Raw genomic sequence first — 24,595 nt, 5'->3', positions numbered from 1 at the left:
ATTGCTGCATTTCTGTACATGTGTTGTGTGTTAATGCATTCCTAAACGCCACATGTGCGCGTGTGTTCTTTTATTCAAAACTCCCCTTCAGATACAAGTTGCTCAGACGTAAAACCCACCAGCCCCTGGCCATTGCCACGGTCCCTGCAGTAACATCCGAGTCCCCTCCCCCTGCTGAAGATCTCCATCACTGGCTCCATGTTTACTCCGGCACCAAATTGTTCTACCAAGATAAAGGCCTAAGCAGGTGAGATTACTGAAATGAGCTCTAGAGCAAACGCCGGCGCCGCAGCAGACCGTGTGTGCAGAGCTGATCGGCGAGCTGCCGCTGATGCCGATCTTTTAATACCGCTCAAAGATACATTAAGCAAATATCCCAAAGAATTAAATTGTTTTTCACACAGCGTCCCCTAATCTCAGTTTGGCACTTGGTGGAAGCTGATTTTTTTTCCCCTCCTCTCTATGCTTGCTAAACGGCTCTGGGTGTACTCTTTTCACGGTTGTGTCTCTACTGGGCTTTAGTCAAGTAGTAAACTGACAATTGTTTGAACGTGTCAGCACTTTTCACTTGGCTTTTTTCTTCATTATTGATGTCAAAGAAATAAATATGTGAGGAAATAAATAGTTTAAAGACATAATATGTAATAATTCTTCATTGAAATGTCTATAAATTACCAGACCTATGTTTTATATGTTGTTGACTTTGTATATAATCCAAAATGTTTTCAACAATGTTCAAACCCTGAGAAATCCACAATTTTATTCAAACTGCTGGCCAACGTCATCAAACTAATTTTTTTGTTATTGTTTAGAGTAAGAGAAACCAGAGGCCTGTACTACGAAGCGAGTTACCCAGGATATCTTTCCGATATCCGGTTGAACTTAACCTAACAATCGCAAACTTGCTAAGCAGTCATCAAAGCTGGTTATCAACTCATTAAGTCAACCCAGTTTTGCCTGATCAAGATCTGAGCATATGCACATGAAAGGTGAGGGCTGTCTGTTCGAGTCTCAGAGAGAGAGAGGGGGAGGAGGGGGAGGAAGGGATGGAGGCTGTCAAAAGGTAAATCTATATCCCGTTACCAAAAATTTTAAATTTATAGGATAAACCTATAGGGAAGGATAAAAGCCTATTAAAGCATGTCTTATTAGACCACTGCTAACACACCCAGTACATCAATATCAGTAACTCCCACAAGTAAAGCAAAGTAGAGTGATGCAGACAGTCTGTGGTACTGTGAGCACATTGCTCCTATGTGTCAGGTTGGTTATGTTCGGTTCCAGCAGCTGACAAAGGTTTATTATTCCCTCTGATGAGGATCTATATCTTTCATAAAGATCCTCATCAGAGTAGGCAAAGGGATTTTGTCGTTCTCTGAAGACCCATGTCTTCCTCAGAGACTCTAACAATCCACACCGAGCTCAACTGGATCCTCTAAGAACACTGATGTCATGTTTCATAGGAAGTGATTGGTCAGTGGGCGGAGCTTTTATACGGGTTGATCTGTTATCTCCAACTAGACCTACACCGTAGCAGGTTAGCCGTTCAGCACAAGTTACCATGGTGATTTTCCCCGATAAGAAGTGAACAAGCTTCATAGGACCGGAAATCCCGAACTAAACCTGAAGTTACCCTGATAAGTGCAAATTCTGCTTCGTAGTACAGGCCTCTGGTAGCTGAAGTTAGATGTTGTACATTTAGTTACAGGATTATGATCACTCTTATCCAACATAAGGGGCAACTCTTTCTTATTTGGATCAATGGCTTACAGTGTCAGTCAGTACTTGCAGAGGAGTTTGTATCATGCAGTAGCATTTTTATTTTTTTCTAACAGAAGTATTATATCTCAACAGATTCACCCGTTACGAGTACCAGTTAGTGGTCCACAATGATGTGGGCTTCTCCTCAGGAGAGGTTGTTACCGCAGTGACCATGGCGGGGGTTCCCCTCCACCCTCCATCTCTGTCGGCTCATGCTATCAATCACACCGCAGTACAGGTCAACTGGACACAACCCTGTAAGATTACCCTCCGTCTTAAACACACACACTCAAACACACAGACACACACACATTAACTCAGTCTTTTCCCATCACAGGTTTTTTTTTTCAGAAAGGTTTGAAGCTCAAACTGTTTTTCACAAGGACAAAAGAGTAAACACAGACACATTAGATCCACACACAAACATATTCTCATGACATGTTCTGTGAAGATGTTTTTGTCACCTGACATTTATCAAAAAGAAACTCAAAATGATATTTATTTTGAACTGTCCCTCACTCTTCCTCCCTCTGTCTCCATTTCTTTTCTCAGCCTTGCAGGACCTGCAGGGAGCGGTGGAGTCATATTTTCTCACAGTAGAGTCTCCCCAGTCAAGTCAAATCTTGGCTTTACCCCCTGAGATCAACTCCACAGTGATAAGTGACCTTTGGCCCAGCAGCACATATCTGGTGTCTTTACAGGTGTCCAACGGAGCACATAACACAACAAGGGCAATAGCTAATGTCACCACAGAGGATGGAGGTATGTGTACGTTTGTGGGATTTTGTTGGCAAAAAAGATTTGATTTTAGAAAATGTTTAAGACATACTTACTTTATAGATGTGTGTGTGAGGGTGTGTGGTTGTGCACATAGCGTCATGTACAGTGCATAAATCCGATACATCTACGAGAGGTGCCTGTGTTAATATGCATTTCCCTGCGTCTCTGTGCTTCACAGGAGATGTTAAACACATCATGTAGCGAGGCATGAAATCAATACAAAGTGTGTGTGAGGCAGATTTAAGGTGTGGCAAAATTGTCATTGGCACCAAACACCGACAAACACGCCCACACACAACAGTACGCACATGCTGTGTTCTACCTGCCAAAGAAGACGACAAACATGGCTGTCACCGTGTCCCATGCAGGCTGTAATTACTGGACTTTACCATGCAATTTTTTACGTAAATAAAAGCCTATGTAATATAAATATAAATAAAAAAAATAAGAAAAATCTTTCACCAAAAAACAAACCGACCTCCTGCATACTGCACCACCCCTCACCTAAACGCTCCAGAGAATCTCCTGCTGCGCTGATTATATGTGAAAGACAAACTCTAGACAAAGTCCGAACCTCATTGTTCAGACATTCTGCTGAGTTCATGTCTGAAAAGCAGCTTGTCACAGTTTTAGCTGTTTCTAAATTAAGACAGGGAGTCTATTAGGATGTAAAATCAATAGCTTTAAAGTATATCACTTCTTAAATCTACTAGTATTTCCCTTTTCAATCAGGGTCAGCTTTTACTGTCTTTAGCCATATGTTTTGCACTGGCTATCATAACTGTCATCAGGCGTCGTCTTTCCATTTCATTTTCATCTCTCTGCCCGGTGTCTCAGCATTCAAGGGTTTATCTTTCAAATCACTCTGTGTATTGTTATGTCAGAGGCCTCTCAGTGTGGCTGTTGTTTCCTGTATCAGACCATCTCTCTGCCAACCCCCCGTCCAGTCCAGTTCCTCCTCCGTCTCAGTATAATCATATGTCAGAGGCCTCTCTCTTTCTCTCTAATCTGAGCAGTATAATAAAAAGTGCATTAAAAACATTAGAAAATCATTAGGTGCTAAAGGCAAAGTACGGCTCGTTTAACTGAGAGGGCTCTGGAGGTAATTTCATTATTTTACAGCTATAAGACTGCACACACACACACACACACACACACACACACACACACACACACACACACACATACACCAAGGCCAAATATATTCTAACTTATGCAGCTCAACCCTACCAACCATCCTAACATGGCCTGCAATCTATAGGGCAATGCTAACACATCAGGCCTAATTGGCAAGAAAAATGTGTGTGCGTGTGTGTGTGTGTATGAGTGAGAGGGGCTCAGTGTGCAGTATTGCGTTGATAATGCCATCCTGCAGTAAATGAAATGTAGAGCAGTAGGTTGGGTTTAGGTAAGTGCATTGGCAGCAAATGAATTGGGTTAACTTCTCTTAGCTGAGTGCATTTTCACTTAGAATAACAGATGGAGCCCGTACGATCTCCACCACCATGTTCACTATACGTCTGTGTTTGATTCTCTTCCTCACTGCTTGGTTTCCATTATCATTTGAATTTATACCGTTAAAATGAACAATACTCTCTGTTCTTTCTACCTCTCTTTGTTATTTCATATGATCCCTTCTCTCTATATTTTCTTTCACAGATTAACTTTGTCCTCTATTTGTCAGATTTTCTGGTGTCCTTCACTGTCTCTGTAATTCACCCCATTAGTTTGCCTCCATATACGAACTCATTTCCTATAGGTTACCTCACTCTATTATTACTATAGCAGTTTGAGTTTAGTATCATCTGTGGATGAAGAGAATTTCAGTCGGGGAATTAAAGGAATTAGACTGAAGGGACAGTGAAAGACAGAGAGGAGTTAATAACACAACCCACACAGGTAGAGACCGTCTCACTGGAAGATTTACTGTTAACTATGAGTTGAAGAAAATACGACGGAGTATTGGGGTACATTGAAGGAAGAAAATTAGAAAAAAGTCGTAATTTTAAGAAAAAAATGTCAACATTACAAGAGTAAAGTCGCAATATGACGAGAATATAGTCATAATATTACTTGAATAAAGTCATAATATTATGAGAATAAAATCGTAAAATTTGAGGGGGCGAAAAAAACAGCTATTTCCTCCATCCGCTATTTTTTTAAGTATTGATACTTAAAATAATGTGGTGTGCCAAAAGATGGAGTAATTAGTTATTTGTGTAAACTATACTGAAGTATTGTTTATTGTTCATTTTTTTTATTGTAATACTAGGTCAGTATACTCCTAAATTTACGACTTTACTCTAATATTGTGACTTTATCTCATAAAATCGTTACTTTTTTCTCGTTATGTCTGAATTGTTCTTCCTTCAATGTGGTCCTACTATTCTGTCGTAAGAAAAAGAACAAGCTGATCATAGAGAAAATAATCAAAATGCACTGAGCTGAGAGAGTTTAAACTAATTCAACTAAGTCCTATTAGCACACAAACTCTCTCATGTCTCGTACACAAACACATGTGTCTTTGTCCTGTGGTACACATAAACACAAAGCATCTCTGTCTCTTTCTGCTTCACTCACACACTCATGAATATACATTAAAAGTGTGATGCCTGAAAGTTTGTCGGGCTGCGTTAAAACCAGAGATCTGCTGCTAAACTAACTTTGAAAGAAGCTTGCATGATGTCCAGAGAATGTTGTACGTGTGTTTTCAAGTGTGCTTACTGCAAACTGGGGACCTCTGAGTGCCGACACGTAGTTTAAACATTTTTTTCTCTGGTTTTATTCTAACTTTTACAAGCCTGTCCTGATGACCACTAATGCAGCACAGTTTAATGGCATGTTAAAGTTTTAGTGATGTGGGTTTAGTGTAAAATAATTCCAAGCACTGTAGGAGCAGTTATCATGGTGTAAAACTTAACCCTTTCAAAAGATAACGAGACAAATATCATCTTTTGCTGCTGTGATCTTACTTACAATGCTGCACAGTAAATGAGGCTGAGGACTCTTGTTTCGTTATGTTTGTGTTTGATGATGATGATGTCTCCAATCTTCAAACTTTAAAATGTTGTGTTGTTCTTTAATTTTGGGGTCTCTGCTCTCACATGTATCACAGAGCCAGAGGGGATGTCAGCTCCAGAGGTGGTTCCTGTAGATAGCACCACAGTGCGGGTGCTTTGGTCCCCTCCTCTACGGCCAAATGGAGCGGTTACTGGTTACTACGTCTATGTCAATGACCGTCTCCATGGCAGTGTAGACAACAGCTCAGGGTCCTACCTGCTGGGAGACCTGCTGCCTTATACTGTCTACAATGTACAGGTACACACACTAACAACTGCTGACAAGAACGCACAGATACAAACATGCAAACATGTGAGTCACGTTTTGGTCTGATGTGTCGTGTGGATTTCAGGTGGAGGTGTGCACCGTGTACGCATGTGTCAGAAGTAATGTCACTCAGACAACCACTGTGGAGGACCTGCCTGCTGACCTGGGCACGCCACACGCACAAGTGATGAGTCCCAGGTAACACGCAGATGTGCTGCAGATATATTAACTCAGTTATTCTTTCACTTTCCTCAGGCCCCTGCTTGTCTTTCTTTTCTGAATGATCATATTTCTTGACTATATTTTGAGTGTTGACGTTGTTTCAGGTTCATTAAATCTTACAGCCTTTGATTTGTGTGCAGTAATCTTTAATGTTTATCGGCAGCACACAGGTTGGTTTGCAGCTTTGACACAACAGAATCAATACAGCTCTCACCAACACAGCAAACTGTGGACCTGTGACAGGAGGACTATATTAAAATGATGTTTTATTTTACTCAGTGTCGGCACTCTGTACATCATTGAAATAGAGAGTATTTTAATGTTAGTTCTTTGAAACTTCTGTTGGATAACAAATGATAACTGCATTTATTCCTACTGCTGTAAAGACAATGATTGTCGCACATATTCCTCTTCTATAGTCTATAAAGACTGAAGATGTACTTTCTAACAGTAAAAGCTGGTGAACCATATAAAATGTTTAGCATAAAGTAATCCATTAAAGCACTGCAGTTCATAATTGAGATTATCTGGTTCAATAAAGGTTATTTAAAGTCGTCTGACCATAATTTAATCAGATTATCTCAAAGATGCTTTTTAACAGCTTCCCAAATGAATAAAGTATGATAGTAAACTGACATTTTGTTTGCAGTCAGTTAAATTTAACGACATTTAAATGCTCTGCTTCCCACATTTGACCTAAACCGTTATGTTGCAAATCTTACAGATGCAAAGGAAAGTGGTGATTTGTGGCTTATTTTCTCCTTTGGAGACTGTGGAAGTTGTAACTCTGAGTGTTACTACACAGGTCTCTCCCTGCCAAAGATGTCAGCGATAAAACAGAGGAAAATCAATAGTGTGAAGTGTATAAAGATACACACACCCTGACACTGTAACTCAACTTTGTCAGGCATTAACCATGCATGAAGTGTATGTGTGTGTGCATGAATGTGTGTCACTCCCTCTCTGTCTCAGGGCGGTGAGGTTGAACTGGTCCCATCCAGGCAAACCCAGTGGCATCATGCTGGGTTACAAGGTTTTAAGACGGACCCTGAGGTCATGCACCAGTGGGTCAGCAGGGGTCATGTCCACTGTGGGGGGAGAGTCAGAAGGTGCAGGTGGTTTAAGGTTCAGATGTTCCTACCTGCAGTGTCCTGCCAGTCATGGTGTGTGTGGAGCATCCTGCTTCCTTCCTGACGTCCAGGTAATTGTGTGAAGTGATTTTATTGTTCTTATCGTTTTGTATTTTTACTTTCTCTGTAAATTATTTGTTCATTTTCACACAAAGTGTAAAACAGGGAGTTCTGGGTCTTTGGCTGCTGATCTTGAGATACAGTTTTTCTCTGTGCACCCTCATGTCCGTCCTCACCAGACACATACAAAATAAGATAAATAGTGACTCTTTAGACAAATACACACTCTCACACTTCCAAATGCACACTATTTATAGAGGGCACATGGTCATCCTCTCAGGCATTAATTCCCTAAACAGGATAACTTGTCATCTGCATTCACTTCCATCCTTGTGTCACGACTGAATACCGGCCAAGTTGGCACAGTCATACATTTGTCCCCACAGCACCCACTACCATAAGATTTACTGTCAGCTCACACATACACTCACATACACACTTATTTAAGTATTATGAGTGCACAGGCTCATGAACCCAGAAAAAAAATCCCCCTATATCACAAGCCTGTACTCACAGTCCTCCATTGTGAGTCTAGCATCTGTAATATGTAAATGTCGACAAAACACACAAGATGTATCCTCATTTTTACATCCACGGCAGAAATCTAGATTATTAATAAAGCGTTTATCAGAGGAGGCATACAACTGTAGCTTGTATCAATTTGGGAAGTCATGAAAGTGCAAATTTTTGATGATTAGTGTTTAGTGTTTTTGTTGTTGTATCTGCATTGGTAGTAACTGAGTTTAACGGCACTTCAATTATTGTAAAGCTTTTGTTACTTGTTATTTTGCTGATTTATTTATTAAAGAAATAATCAATAAATAAATGATGATGTATAATAATGGATTAAATTACCTAGAAGTAAATTAAGTTGTTTAAATCAGATGCAACATTTAAGTGATATGTACATTAAGGCTTTAATAACTAAAAAGGTCCTCAGTAGAGCACATACCTCTGCTAAGGCCCAACAGTTAAGCTGAACCAAGTTTAACACACTCATTGATATCAGTCTCTTACATGTGCCAGATTTTACCCATTAAGATCCATGAATTATCTCCTTGGAAAACACTGAAAAAGTCTCACAGTGTTAAAGAAAGTGAAAACAACTTCCTTGTGTAATCTTACTTACAACAAATATACAAACCAACCAACAAACCCCCAACAATTACAATATATGATTGTGAAGTGGGTCATTCAGCGTAATTAGTATTTATACTTTTGGTGCTCTAAGTATAATTTTATACATTATCACATTAGTAGTTTTATTTCACTGTCTGTTCATTTTTGTGTTTTTTGATATGTGCATACTCATGTGTTCATCTGTGTTAATTAAAAAAGGTATTATTCTATGTGTTTGTCTGTCTGTGTTAACTAGGTGTGCTGCAGTGGACGTTTGCACCCTAAGAAGCCACATCATCACTGCTGTGAGGGCACTTATCTGAGTTTTAGTAATTCCTCCAACCCGGTCTGCTGCAGTGGCAAACTGCTCCCAGCTCTCCCGGACCACCAGTGCTGCGGAGGATACTACGTGCATGTGAAAACCAGTGGGTTTCAGATTTCCTTCATGTTTTTATGTTTACATGGGAGTTGTTCTTTTCTACTAGATTTGAGTCTGTTCTTTTCCATGTTGTGTTTCAAGTGTTTCCTTCATCCGTCCTTGTCTCTGTAGATGAATACTGCTGTCCTGACCACTCGCAGGGCCGGGTCTCAGTGGGGCTGGGTGACAGCTGCTGTGGGGGGGTTCCTTACTCCATGAAAGGCGGCCAGCTCTGCTGTAGCAGGAGCCTGCATGACGGCTATGGGGTCCAGTGCTGTGGAGGCCGGATTGTAGATGATGTACTGGTGTGCTGCGGCGATGCTGAGAGGGGGGAGGTGCATACATATGTCCCAGGTGAGTGAAGGAAACACTAACTTAACATCCACTGTTGTTAGAATAAGATTGAAGTCTTTGATCAGCAATGAAAGCACACTGGATAAAGTGTGATGGCCTGCTGAGCCTTCTTGGTCCCAAACTGCTCTTAATCCTTTATTGTAAAGCCTGTTGTTCAAAAAACTATTTACTATGGCCCAAAAATTATCTTGTCAGGTGTTTAGTCCCTGGTGATGTCTTAACGTTTATTGGCCGAAAATGAGAGAGTGACAGAAAAAAGACGATACGACAAGAGAGTAAATCAAGGAGGGCTGAGTTAGACACATGGTGCAGGAACGTGGGGTCGTTTCCCTTTCTTCCTCTCCTGCAGTGTCCCGATGCACCCGGATACCATGGCACAGATGGGACTGTGTGTGTGTGTGTGTGTGTGTGTGTGTGTGTGTGTGTGTGTGTGTGTGTGTGTGTGTGTGTGTGTGTGTGTGTGTGTGTGTGTGTGTGTGTGTGTGTGTGTGTGTGTGTGTGTGTGTCTATGTCTATGCAAGGGTGTGGGTGTATGTGTGTGTCATTAGACATCTTTGTCATGGCAGATGATGATGAAACACACTTGGGATGGCACCGTTGAGGGCACTGCCAAGCACACAGCAGGACAAATACACAGTCATTCTCTCTCCTTCACACAACACACACACACACACACACACACACACACACACACACACTCACACACTCACACACTCACACATATAGAAATATTAAATGCACCCACACATGCACAAAAACACACACACAGAGTCAACAGGGTGCCCTCAGCAGGGTTCGCTTAGTGTTGAGTGCCAGAGGGAGACACGTGGACTCTATTCATCACACATAAACAATGGCCCCATATGGACAGGCCTATAGTACCCCATTAGCCTAACTGCAAAAACACAAACACACACAAGACCCTTGTGCACACAAAAATACACAGGCCAATAAAAAATAGTTCATAGAAAGAAAATACGCAGAAAAACAAAAGATTAATTCCAAATATGGTTTTGATTTCATTGCTGTTTTTGTTATATATCTTATCACAAAAGAAATATCTTGCATTGAATTTTTTTCAACGTGTCTTTTCATAACATTTTTTTAAAATATTTTCTTTAAAGAGTTCATTTTTGTTCTTTTTTAAATATAGTTTTTTACTCTCTCACATTGTCACTTGTTTAGACTCCTCTCTTCCTTTTCTGCTTCTCCGCTGAATCCTCTCTTCCATTCAAGCTGAGCAGGCTATACGGTCATCCTTCATTTCAGGGGGCCTCCCAAGGAGTGCATATGCTCCCCACCACCTCTTCCTCTCCATCTCCCTGCTTTATTAATATCCCCTCTCCTTCTCTCCTTTGTCATCTTCTTTGTTACTTTACCTCAACTTATTTTCCCCACCTTCTCTGCTTCTTCCTCCTGCTTCTTGCGCCACCTTTCTTTTCTCCCTCCCTCCCTCCCTTTACGCCCCCATCCCTTCTACTCATCAGTCATTAGCGTTAGCTTCCCCATTGAGAACATATGGTATGATGGATCGTAGGGCTAGCGGCACTAGCAAGGCTAAGGGCCATTTGCCGGGTGCACCGCGCTGTCGGGGAGCCCTGGGGCCGGCTCCGCAACCTCGACCCCACACGTCTGTTTCAAGACACTCACACAACATGCACACAGCAACACCTATTATAGGATAGGATACTTAACCTTGGCACCATTTGTTCTCATTGCTCCCTCTCACCATGTCCAGGGTTTTGTATTTTAATGATATAGTGAGTGACTTGAGATTAGTGAAAGAAAGGAGATAAAGAAAGAGAGAGAGAACTAAAATGTTATTAAAAGAGGAATATAGATTAAAAACAATTCAATTGAAAGTAAATAATAGTGATGACTACAAAATACATACACAAAAAGTAATAAATAAGTATAGGATACCAATTAAGCTTGATGTCATTACAAACTTTGAAGAGTTTGACTGTGAGAGAAAATACAAGATGAAATAAAATTGATGAAGCAGAAAATAAAGAATGAAAGTTTAAATGTGAAGAAAATAATAGAAGAAAGAAAAGTAAAATACTCTTTAGATGAAGTAAACAGGAAAAAACAGAAAGAGAAGGAAAGAAAGTAAGAGGAAGCAGGAGAGGAGACGAGTGGTGAAGAGCTAGATGGAGCAGATTAAAGGAGGAGTGAAGGGTATCCCATTGTGCCCAGCTGATAGACTAGGTTAGGCTGATGTGATTATGGGGTCCCTGAAGTGCGATCTATCACACATTACCGTCCACACTGTCAACAACCATACACACACACTGCAGGGGAACAGCAATGCCAGGAGACAGCCGTCTGGCAACAGATACACGTACTGGCTCGCATTCTCATGTGCACACGTGGATATACACACAATCATCCACGCACAAACACAACAACAACCATACACAACCGCACACACTCAAAAGGAAACATGCACGTAAAGACACACAGAACAGTTTGTACATGCACGCTCACCCAAAAATATGCAGCCTACAGTTGCATGAGCACACACTCACACACACTTGAGTGTGTGTTCCAGACTGGACTATTTGATTTGAAACAGGAAACCATCCAGTGTAGATCAGGTGAAATAGAATCAGGGTCAGGAAAGTGATCTCACCCAACCTGGCTCAAAGAAATCAGCACTCTGCCATATAAAGTCTATTACTTGACTTGACCTCTCTGTCTCTTTTCTTCTTGTAAGTGTCCCTCTGTAATAGGAGACTGCACAGTTTTTCTGTATACTTTCAGAAGTTTACTGTTCAGCTTATGTCAACTGTTATTTTCTGTTTCAGTTGGGGTGTATTTAACTTTGTATTTAAAGCTTCTATAAGTAGGATTTGTGATTTAATTTCATATAAAACTAGATTAGGTTCAGGGTTAACCCTGATTAGAGAGCCAAGGCCCCTGAAATTCAATCAAACTGCACCACTTTTTATACACTCATAGATATCAGTTCCCTGAATGTGCCTCATTTTTAACAATCAAGATCCATGAATTAATCCCTGGGAGAAAATGTTGAAAAATCTCATGTTAAGATCTAATCAAAAAATTGACTGTGTTTTTCCCGGACCCGTGTCACATCCTTTCACCAAGTTTCATGGAAATCTGTCCTCCTTGGGGAAAGTAAAAAAATACTGCACCAGTATAGTCAGTCATGCACGTTTCTCTTCCAACGGAAATGTGTTGACTCAGGTTCTCAAATCCTTTGCCTCAGTAAAACAGGTTCCTCAGTTGTCGTACTCAGTCAACGGTTTCAGTATATATCTGACAGATGGGAGCAGTAGAGCTATTTGTGCCTCACTTGTGCTTTAGGCACATAACTGTGACACAAAGCCTCTTTTAAGGTCTCAAGTTATTTCAAACTGCAAACCTAACAACAAACCTAACCATGTCAATTGTGTATTAATGGTGAGACTTGTCACACAGCTTTAAAGTGCACTGTGTTACTGTGGCTGAACAGATTGGGTCACAGCTGCTGCTGACGGGCTGCTTTTGTGATATGGCCGGTGTAGATTTGAAGCAAGTCGAAACAAGTTCCTGGCTAAATGGGACTTTATACAAACTTACCTGGGCCAGTGACACTTGTTGCCTTCTGTACTGGCCAGCATAACTCTGGCCAGTTTTAGTCTTTGGGGTATTATTGAGATGCTCTATAATCCTTTTCCTCAGCATCCAGAGTTGTTATACAATAACACAAAGTCTCTGTGCTAAATCCCTCCCTTCCAAATCCACCAGTCTGTTTAAACAGCTTTCATTTCACTTTCAAGTAGATTAAATACTGTTTGTTTTTGGACAAAAGTGCCTCCGCTTTTTTTGCGGCATTTCCTCCTGTGTTGTAGGTTCAAGACCAACTTTTAAGCTCTTCATTTGCTCCTCCTTTTTCCCCTTCTCTCTGAGGTTGTATGTAAGATGTTTAGCTAAGATTTAGGTGAGATTAGATGGTGTTTAAAGGAACGTGCGTGGTGTCTTTGGCCTCCCGTTGCTCCCTGACTCTCCCCGAGTCCCCTGCCTCGCTGTGTGCGCTCCACTAATCATTTCCCCTTCACACTTGTTCTTTATAGTGTGCAGTTCTTTAACTCTTCCATCTGCCCTTCAACCCTGCCTATCCCATCACTCACTGTGGGTGCTACCATCAACACCCTCCCCACCTCACTTTTTCTCAAAGTGAGTGAATCTTAAACAATTTGTGCGTTCCTTTAACTCCTTCCCGTACTCCCTCCCTCTGTCCCAGCCCAGCAGGCCCCATCCAAACGTTCAAGGACAAATCTGAATATCCCTTTTCACCGTTTAAGTGTTAAAAGCCTGGCGGTGCCGGGGTGTTATCTTAACGCGCCTTGCCGTGCCATCATCAGAGCGCGTGATGAAAATGGCTGTGATGATGCTAAAAGAAAAAAAGAGGAGGGGGAGGAAAAAGTAATAATCAAATATGTTTTTCAAGGGCACAGTGACCATTTGCTGGAGGGAAATTATCCCAGTAGTTAAGCTAGCTCACTCCGAGCCTGGCGGAGTTGTGAGAGTGGATGCGTTTGTGTGTGTGAGTGTGTGTAAGTGTGTGCAAATGTGCAAATGTGCATGGTTTATTACTTCAACTTGCATGCTTCACTTTCTGTCTCTGCGTCGGTATATGTATCTGAATGTTTCCTCATGTAGAGTCACACATCCTTTGCATGTCCTTCCATTGTTTCTGCCAGAAGATTCTCAGTATTTTCTGAGTGTGTATTTCTCTCTTATTTCTCTGTGTGTGTGTGTGTTAATCATTGCCAAAAGCCCCTCATCAATGATGGGTAGCAAATGGCCAACAGTAGTGCATTCCAAACAGCAGCGTCTGGCTGCTTTAGAAGATTGAGTGCTCTCTGAACACAGGAAGACATTTCTCTCTCTGTTAATGTATTTATGATGATGGCTTTTCTATTAGGTTTACTTTAATGACTGGCATGAATAAAACGAGAGGCTGTCAGGAGCACAGAGCTGAGGACAAACGGCTGTGTGTGTGTGTGTGTGTGTGTGTGTGTGTGTGTGTGTGTGTGTGTGTGTGTGTGTGTGTGTGTGTGTGTGTGTGTGTGTGTGTGTGTGTGTGTGTGTGTGTGTGTGTGTGTGTGGGGGCCCATTTGATTTGCCTTTGTGTTATCCTGATGTTGTTACATATTGTTAATCCAATAAAAATTAACATTAAAAGACTTAACTAACAGGTAAGAGCCGGGAGCAAATTAAACTCTCAGGCACAAGAACACAAACACCCAGGTCTCTATCTTACACCTAATGCAAAGCAGCATAAACCACATTGAGATGTCATTTGCCTATCCAATGCCCTCATGCACACCTTACTCTTCTGATACCACTGACATTGACATCCCATCAGTCAGGGTATTTATGTAGCAGTATCTTTTGTTGAATAAATATTGCTTTTTGAGCTTTTAAACTGGTGCGTCTCCCACTTTCTCATAGTTGTAACAGCCAGGTTGTGACAGTTCAAATAGCAAAAGCATTTGTTCCCATTTATGCGCCAGTGGGCATGTTGGTCTAAAAATGATGGGTGGTTAGATGTATTGATATCTTGATCTAATGGAAAGTGATAACACTTTTGACCAACATAAACCTGGTCTGAAGTCAATGGCACAGTATTTCTCTGTTATTCTTAAGGGCATATAAAGATTTTAACATGCATCTACGTGAGGGCACAACACGCAATGACTCACAGTTAGTCTGCTTGCACCTTTTCACTTAGTGCCTAAAACGATTTAATTTCATCTGCATTCATAACGAAGAGTTAGACCAACAGAAAATATAAATGATTCTAATTGAATTCTGTCAACCAACAAAGATTGGGCCTCTGTCATGTGTTGCCTCATACAACATGACTCAGTTCAAGTTGTTTCACTTAAACATAAAAGTTATTTATTCTGTGGAACCTGTGGAAAAGTCTTAACATTAGAGCAATAATCCTGATAATATCCTGAAGTGTGGGATGTGCCATTATTTTCTAATCTTATAGTGTGGGCATGTTTAAAATTATACAGAAGACAGATTTTCCTTATTTTCGTGACCTGATTTTAACATCAGTCAGGATTTCAAAAGCCCTGTGGTCTGGGCCCAGCTTAACCCACTAACTCTCCGGATCACAGATACGTTAGTGATCATAGTGATGATAACCTGACAAAGTCAATCTGCTTTAAAACATAGTCGTGTTTATTTCCCCATCATAAAATGTTAAATCTGTAATTGACAGAAAGGGTTATCTCTCGATCATAAGTTTTATCCATCCTAAACTAATGGCACAGATCTCTGTGGCCCAGGACTTGTGAGGGATATGTAAGTGTATTTCTTTATTACTTTATATCTTCATCCCAGTCTCTCTCTCTCTCTCTCTTGTCGCTCTGTTGTTCTCTCTGACACACTTTAAACACTCCAACAGCTGCCTGCTGTGTCTCACTCTTTACTGAATCCCTGTAGAGTGGTGAAAATATAAGTGCCACCAAAGCATTTACCTAAGCTCAGCACACACACTTAAACAAACCCTCGAGACACATACAGGAAAAGATGCACATACACACAAATGTACACAATATCACATACGCCCAGCTGGTAATTTTGTTGAGATTTAAAAAAAACAAAAAACAAAGACACCAGAAAGACGAGAGGACAACCAGTCAGCTGGGAAAAGTGTGTGTGTGTGTGTGTGTGTGTGTGTGTGTGTGTGTGTGTGTGTGTGTGTGTGTGTGTGTGTGTGTGTGTGTGTGTGTGTGTGTGTGTGTGTGTGTGTGTGTGTGTGTGTGTGTGTGTTTGCTGCCCCAACATCCTCATGTGTGTGTCCACAGGGGGACACTGCTCTGTGTGAGAAAGTCAATCCACTGTGATTTCATTTCTCAACATGGCATATAGTCTGGCCCCTCCAGAGCACAAAGACACACACACATTCACACAGGAAGAAGTGAAGCTAGTTTGGTTGTGTGTTGATATATGTGTTTGTGTGTTAAGCTAAGATCATTAAAATCCCTAAAAAGTAAGATTGTTCCTTTCTGTATCCTGTCCAAGCATGCAAATGTGTTCCACCGCTCTGTCTGTCTGTGTGTGTGTGTGTGTGTGTGTGTGTGTGTGTGTGTGTGTGTGTGTGTGTGTGTGTGTGTGTGTGTGTGTGTGTGTGTGTGTGTGTGTGTGTGTGTGTGTGTGTGTGTGTGTGTGTGTGTGTGCGCACATAGAGGTATGCATGCATGCAAACATTGTATGTGCACACTTGCTGTGCACTTTGTGCCAAACCCCTTGTAATATATTCAGGTATTTAAAAGTGTTTGGTTTGTTTAAAGTTGTGGAGGGGTTTTGGTCTCCTAGAGAGCTCGGATAACCCTAATCCACAACACACATTTTTATCAGTAGTTCATTGGCAGGGCTAAATATTGACTTATCATTAAGTGGAATGACTGAAACCCTAATAATAATTCACATTGTCTAAGCACCTTGTGTTGACGCGCTGCTCCCGATGCTATTAACGAATGTATGCAAATCCAACATAAATCTGAAGATTAGGGCTGAAGCATTCTGCGATGCAAGAGAGAAAACAAGAGGTGTGCGATAAAATGTCGTCAACAGATACACACACATACATACGCATTACACAAACACGCACAGCAGGAAGAGGAAACAGGAGATGTGTGCTGCAAAACGTTAACACAAATGTGAAACCAATGTTGCGCACACCCATACACATGCAACGTGCACAAAAGATAGGGATTGGCTTTCTGCTGAATGTGTGATAATGCAATAGTGAAGTTTAGCTGCAGAACAGTAAACAAGCGATGGAGTGAGTGGAGAGAGATGGAGGTATAGTGAAGGGAATAGAGGATAAGAGGGAGGTGGAAACAGGACATAAAGATGATGAGGAGAGAAGAGGAAGAAGCAGTTACATGGTCAAAAGAGAAATGTGAGGAACGACATGGAGGAAGTATGAGAAGGTTGAAGAGGGGTTACCTAAATGTGGCTAAAGACTGACGAAAAGATGTAGATGTAGATGAGGAGATATTTGATATAGAAGTAAGGCATACAGGAAAAAAATTATCATGAGAGATGTTCCGATACAATTTGTCCTTCCCAATACTGATTCTGAAACCTGGACCTGCCAAATACCCAGTACTGATCCGATACGAGTGCATTTAAAGAAATAGCAACTTATACAACATTTTAACAGCTGCATGTTACTCACCCTGTATGGAAGTGATGATTGCTATCATGGCTTCTTTCTAATGCTGCAGTTGGCCACACTAGTGCCAGCTCTTGAAACTGAAGACTTTTCGTACACTTCACCATTTTACTTTTGGGACTTGCTGACATTTTATCTAGGTCCGGCTAATACTACACTACTAGAAATCCCTTCTTCAAATGAATGTACTGTAAAGATGTGGTATCGGATCGGTACATAGATTTGCGTACTTGCTGATGCCTGACCTGATGGTTTTGACAGTATCAGGCATTTCCAACGCTGGTATTGGAACATCTCTTGTAAAGATGAGAGACAGCAGAGTAAGGGTGAACAGGAGGTGGGTCGTAACTCCTGAACTTCAGGTTACAGGTAGAAAACCTGGCATTTCCTAGAGGCAGAAATAAGTATCAGAGAATCACACAGCGCTGTGTTTGAACACAGCCATGATATATGACACCGAAGAAGACAGTTGGGCTGCTGGAGATGAGACGCGGGGGAGACAAATGAGTGAAAGCTGTGAGTTGTGGACGGCCTGGTGTCTGGATGGAAGGGAGGAGTGTAGAGGTGAAGATGCCGAGAGGACGAGGATAAGTGGAAAGAAGCTATTTTGAAAAAGTGTTGAGCTGTTTATTTGCGCGTCATTGAAGCTGAAGTAAGGCGCTGGGGGAATTGGCCACCAAGCCCCCGCTCTGCAACAGCTGCCGCTGCTAAGTGAGTTACTAGCCGTCAGACTGCCTTTATGTCACACAATCACACACACATACACATGCATTTCCCTGTCACATTGTGCCTGTGATGGATGCGGTGAGGATATAATGCACTGCCGCAGCATACTAGAAAATATGTGCCGTTCTCCACTTTTGGCCTTTAAGTGAAATGATTGCTTAAATTAACAGCGTTTCTGGTGCTCAGAGAGTGAATGCTGATTAGGGCGTTAAACAATAAGTTATTTATCACTCCACAACTAGCTGCTGCCCCATTAAAGGCCGGGGCCATGATACAAAGCAATGACTTAGTGTAATGTCTGCTGTCAAATAAAATGGGCACCACAGCTGGGGGTAGATAGTGCCACAGATCAGCGTGTCATCAACCGTTAGGATAAATTTTCTAAACGCCTCATGAAAGTTCGATTATTTTAACTGCAAACTAAACAATCCCAAGACGTTTTTTTTGTGGTTGTTTTTTTTTATTCAAGGAGAGAATCTTGTACTGTTCCTCTCTCTCATTAGAAAAGTGATTTGTTCGTCTTCCGTCGTTACAGTTGTGATATTTTAACCGTGCTATGCCGAGCTCATTTGTATTTCCAATGCATCCTCACAGCAGGTGGTTGCTGACTCAGTATCACAGAGTCATAGCAGGACGATGTTATAGCCCTTATCCATTGCAAGCCCAAAGCTAGACAGTCCTCTCCCTCAACTGAGCTGTGCTGACGTCATACCAACAAGATCGGTTCCACTTGTGTTTATAATGAGGGCCACCGGAAACAACTCATCATGTCCACTCACTATCTTCAGCAGTTGTTATTTTTGTTGCTCCTACGTCAGAGCTGCTGAAAGGTGTTATACAACACACACACACACACACACACAAAGACCAGTGTTTTCTGAACCTGCTTGTGGTCTAACATTTGTATCATCAAACAGGAAGACTATGAAGCAAAGTCCTGCAGGAAGTGTTGACTTTCATCTCTTTACTCGTAGTTTGATAGAAAATTGATTTACACTCAGATGTGGACATTTTTTGTGTCACTTTTGTTTTTGATATATATAATATAACTTTAAAACACTCTGATGCAGCTATATGAATAAACTGGGCACATCACAGCTGTTAAACAATGCGTATGCCTTCTTAGACATAACTTATAAATTCATAAACACAGGAGGCTTTATTTTCACATTTTGTCCGTCCATCTGTCCCATTCTTGTAAACATGATATCTCAAGAATGCTGTGAGTGAAGTTCTTCAAATGTGGTACAAAAGTACTCGAGGATAAACTGATTCGATTTTGGTGGTCAAAGGTCAAAGTGGCTGTGACCTCACAAGCAAATATTTTGCCTTGAGAAGTAAATATCTCAGAACACGGTACAAACGTTCATTTTGAATTAGATTGAAGGTCAAGGTTACAATGACCTCATCTTTTTGTGAATGGGATTTATCAGGAATAGCTTGTCAATTCTAGTGATATTTAACCCAAAAATACACTTAGCAGCTTTTTATAAAATTCCTTCTAAATCAACAATGTCATGTTATACTAGTCTGGAAAAAATGTTGTCAATATAAATGTATTTAAGGATAAACATGATTTAAGTAAAGCAAGTAAAAAACAGTTCATCTAGTTATTAGTGCTAAGTATGTGGGTGGGGATCACTGCAGTGTAGGGCAACAATGAACAAAAAACAAAGAGCAGATAATATAATGAAATACTTTCTTTTTATTTATTCAAGTAATTTGAAACGCTGGAAGATGGAAATGGAATATGATACTTTTTAAATTTATATTTAATTCAAAAGTAGCTTTGTAGTTGAGTGAATTATAGTTTCATTTGTAAAAATATAATCTTAGTCGTACAAGAATGTGTCCAGCTCTTGTCTACCAGAGTAACTTTGTCATTTCTTAGCAGATTAAAGAAGAGCCTCTGACATGTTCCCTAAACCTGAACGTTATTTTCTCCACCAAGGATGAGTCCTTCCCCCTAAGATCTATATGCAACAAAACACTTTTAATTTGTCACTTTTAATTCAAAGGGACACAAGTTATGTGAATCTGCAACGTGAAGTGATGGAGAATGTAAAGAAACCAGCTTGAATTTTGATATTCACCTGCAGAACATTTACAGGGAAATGAAGTAGATAGCATGTATTTTAAATGTCACCTTGCTGCTGAAGGTGACGGGGTGGCAGGCAGACATCACCTATCACTGTCAGAGATGGCAGCTCTCTGAAAAACACACTTCCTCTCTGCCTCTGCACTCCTCCGACGGCGTAACCTGAATATTACTGCTGTATAGGTAGATGCATACAGGGGAGGAAAAGAGGGAGAGAAGAGGAGAGGAGGATGTATATAAGAGTTGATAAGAGACGATGCACGCAAATATTCAGAGCAGCTTAAATACTCTTTCTGCACAGATAGGAAACTAGAGATTGAAGAGAGGAGGGACAGGGAGTTTGACAAGTGTAGAGGAGAGATAAAACAGCCCAGCGTTGACTGAATATTTCTGGAGTGTGGAGGGAAGAAGAGTGTAAAACAAGAGTAGGTGAAGGGAAAGGACTGACGTAGGGAGGAGGAGAAAACAGAAAGATGATGACAAGGAAAGAGGCGGAATAAAAGGATGAGTAGTGTTAAAAGATGCCCTGTACGGAGAGGAGAAGCACATGAAGAGAAGTGGAGGTGACGAGGAAAAGAATAAAAATGTCAGCAGTGAATAGTGAAAGATCGTCTATAACAAATCATTTCCTGCTACAGTAAGATCAAAAATGAAAAATGCATACAAAAACAATAATGTGTTACATCTTTTTCTTGTCGGTAGGTTTTGTCTGCTGTGGTCAGGATTACATAAACTCTTCAATCTCTCTCTGCTGCGTGGGCAGAGACGGATTTCCCACAATACACCCTGCTGGCAATGCTACAGTGACACTGCAGTGCTGTGGGTCAGAGGTCATACATCAGGGAGAAGAATGCTGCAACGGGATTGGCTATGACCCTCAACGACACATGTGTGCTGATCGACCAACACCCGGCTTGTCAATACAGGTGAGTTTGTGTGTGAGTCTGTGGAATCCTTTCTATATAGAATGTTGTGTATCTGTTAAACGGGCTGTATTTATTTTTGCTTTTACTACATGATCAACGTCAGCATTAACAGCTGTTTACGTACCAGTTTAGCAGAAATGTTGCAAGTTCAGCATCAGAATTTACTCGCCAAGATCCGTCTCCAGTGGTGGGAAGCAACGCCACTGGTAACTGAGCACTCACACGTGTATGTGTTGCTTTAACGTTCGATGATGGGCCTGCCCGACGTTTGGTTCTGGTGCAGTTTCCTGCTCAGGACACACAACATAACCAGCTTTCGTGCTATGCAAAATCTGAATAGGAACCAGGCATTTTGTTTTACTTTCTCTGCAGCGTTTCCCAAAGAATTCATTCTATCTATGGCAGTAGTGGGGTTGCACGTGCACATATGTTGCTCTCACGGGCAACAGATTCTGAGTGACAGGTACACAGAAAGAACTGCATTCAATGCCACTTGTGCGTATGTGGACAACTGCAGATGAAATTATGAGGTCTGACTTACAGCTTGGACACCAAAAACTTTATGGACAGTGCAATTGAGCTTGCGCCGTTTCAGGGCAAATCAGAATATGGTGGGCCACCACAGTCCAGACAGTTAATGGGAAACTGCTTTGAAATGGCGAGAGAGGGCATTAGCGTTGGAGGAGATTTGAACTCTAGAGCAGCCCTCTAGTTTTTTATGTTTTACAAGCTGAAATGACAACACATTTGCATCTCATTCAGGATCAATCTGGAAACAACATATTTTAAGACTGTATTTTACTCAATTTCTCTTTATTTTTACTGTATACGTGTATTTTTTGTAGTGTGTATTAGTGGTCAGAAAAATAATTTTACCTTTTACTTTACAGAGGACAAATTCCATAAATAGATAAGAAACATTAAATTTGTAACATGTGCATAAATGCTAAATTAAATTCATATGTGCCACACAAAGTTAGTAGTCTACACCAAAATTGTCTGTAGGGTGGAATTTCTTCCCCCGTCTGTCTCTCGCTCCTTTCTCTCTGAATCTCACACACGTTGTCACATCAGGAGTTGGGGACTGGGCCATCCTCCATTTATCAATTGGGGTCATGTGGTGTTTGTGTGTTCCTAAGTCAGCATGAGAAAAGCACACGCGTACACACATACACGCACAGCGGCACGCACACACACCGGGACAAAGGGTAGGAACTCTCATTAGTTCTAATGATGTCATTAAGGGCAATTCATACAGCACACGTACACACGATCACACACATGTAGCTATGTTCACATGAGTGTGTGTGTTAGAAACAGAGCGACAGTGAAGAATTTTCACAGTTTTACTTACAACATGTAAAATTCTATGGTTGTTAGTGTTTACAATGCAGTTTTGGAAACTATTTAAAGAGAAAGAGGTTTTTTTTTATCCTATCGTTAAATTTTTCGCACTTTTTTGCTCCTCTGACTGTTTTGTATACTTGTTCCCGTATTTTTTAAACTTCTCTTTCTTTCCTCTACTTACTCACCAACTCTCCCTTCTTCCTCTGCCCAGCCCCAGTGTTTGCAGGGCGCTCTGTGTCCTGTAGCCGCAGCGTCTACAGCTTACTGTGGCTCCTGTGACCTCGATCCATCCATGGCTGCCTGCACATGGGTCCTGTCCGCGCACACACACCCAGACTCACCCACCACAGTATACTCGCCTTTCGTCAACATCACACATGAGACTCTCACCGCAGGCCCGTCCACAGATACAAACAGAAGCCATAACACACACAAAATGGCCGACGCATACGGTCACACACACTCTGCGAATGAGGGGTATGAGGAAAGCCTGTGTCCGTCATATGAGGAAGCGGTGTACAGCGGAGATGCCAGCAGATACACCTATACAGGTAATCAGTGGGTGTGTGAGTGTTGTATGTTTTTGAGTCTGTGTGTTCAGTAGGAAAACGGGCAGTAAATTAGGTGAATTAAATTCATATTTTAGTTTAATTCATTCACGCAGATAACGTCAACCACCTTTTAAAAGAGGCAATTTCCTTTGTGGTCTTTGTGGTTCTTTCCTTGAAATAGACTCTTTCTTTTTAAAGTCCCGATACTTATAATAATGTGGTGCTGATGTGACAAAAGATTAAGTATTAAGTTAAGAAATATTTTGTTATTTATGAAGCCTTTGCAGTAACAAGACGCTGCACATTTCTTATTTAAAACAGGCAACAGACTCATCTTTTGAAATTACACCTTGTCTAAAACTACTACTTTCATCTTGTAATATTATGACTTAAATCTCGTAATAATGATGACTTAAGTCTCTTAAAATGACGACTTTATTCTTGTAAAATTACAACTTTTGTCCTGTAAAATTACGGCTTAATCCTGGAATTTTTTTATACTCCGACATACTGTGTGTCTGGATGTGTATCTCTGTATGTATTTTAGTTTCAACACTTTGACCAGTATGTATTTGCTTCCCCCCCTCTGACCTTTGACTTTGCTGGAAATGTAGACACTCTATCAAGTCTCTCTCTGCCATAAACAATAACTAACACAGAATTTAGCCATCTGCGAAACACACCGCTCATAGGAATGCAGAAACCAATTCTGCATTTACTCTAAATGTGTCAGACGTTGCAATCAAGGGGCTTTAGGGACAGATGCCCTTCCACACACTCACACACACACACACACACACACACACACACACACACACACACACACACACACACACACACAAAGGCAGCTGTTGCAGTGTACATTAATAGCTGTAACAAGGTAACTATCTCTATGCTGTACACCAGTGTATCATTAAAACTTAGAGATGGGCCCTTTAATGCCATTTCAACATTCTCTACTCTTAATCAGCCCAAAGGGAGTAGAAGTGTGTGTGAGTGTGTGTGTGTGTGTGTGTGTGTTGGTGTTTGTAGGCATGCATCCGATTTTTGTACTCTGTCCGCACATTTATCTGAGTAGTTTTATCTGTTTAATCAAGACTAATAGTGATTGTGGATGTCATGTGTGCGTATGGCTGGTTGCGCATTTATAATTATATGTTTTTACTTACTATTCAAGGGTTCCTCTCTATGTGCATCTTTTACACTGTGTGTGTGTGTGTGTGTTGGGGGGGTACGGTGCAGTTAGGATAAGAGTTTCTAGGCGATGCTGTGACACCATCTGGGCAGAAGCACATAAAGCTGTCGCCACCCACCATACACCAGATGTTTCTCATGCACACACACATTCACACAGACATTCACACAGACACACACTCATGATATCATGCTATACTTATCTAGGGGGAAAAAACCTAAGGTATCTCAAACACGAATAGCACCACATGTGCAATGAATTGTTCACACACAACTGATGAATCTTTGGAATCAGTTCTTAACAGACACGTTTTAAGGTTTGTACGCATGCAAACACATTAAGTGCTTAATTTACATGTGTGTGTCACTGTGT

General features: G+C 41.1%; 1 protein-coding gene across 1 annotated transcript in view; it reads left to right on the top strand.

Annotated features, from left to right (window-relative positions):
• The window catches only part of ush2a (Usher syndrome 2A (autosomal recessive, mild)), a 198,354-nt gene that overhangs the window by 118,767 nt on the left and 54,992 nt on the right, over positions 1-24,595 (top strand). Inside the window, exons 54-63 of the mRNA XM_047341236.1 lie at positions 92-247; positions 1,855-2,018; positions 2,314-2,523; positions 5,657-5,859; positions 5,954-6,066; positions 7,063-7,291; positions 8,656-8,824; positions 8,950-9,171; positions 20,907-21,130; positions 22,689-23,028. Of these exons, the coding sequence (XP_047197192.1) occupies positions 92-247; positions 1,855-2,018; positions 2,314-2,523; positions 5,657-5,859; positions 5,954-6,066; positions 7,063-7,291; positions 8,656-8,824; positions 8,950-9,171; positions 20,907-21,130; positions 22,689-23,028 (2,030 nt within the window). The remainder of the gene's footprint in view (positions 1-91; positions 248-1,854; positions 2,019-2,313; positions 2,524-5,656; positions 5,860-5,953; positions 6,067-7,062; positions 7,292-8,655; positions 8,825-8,949; positions 9,172-20,906; positions 21,131-22,688; positions 23,029-24,595) is intronic.

This window comes from Hippoglossus stenolepis, chromosome 1, assembly GCF_022539355.2.
Source record: "Hippoglossus stenolepis isolate QCI-W04-F060 chromosome 1, HSTE1.2, whole genome shotgun sequence".
Taxonomy (NCBI): domain Eukaryota; kingdom Metazoa; phylum Chordata; class Actinopteri; order Pleuronectiformes; family Pleuronectidae; genus Hippoglossus; species Hippoglossus stenolepis.
The sequence above is the reverse complement of the archived record's forward strand: the minus strand, read 5'-3'. Positions and strand labels throughout refer to the sequence as shown.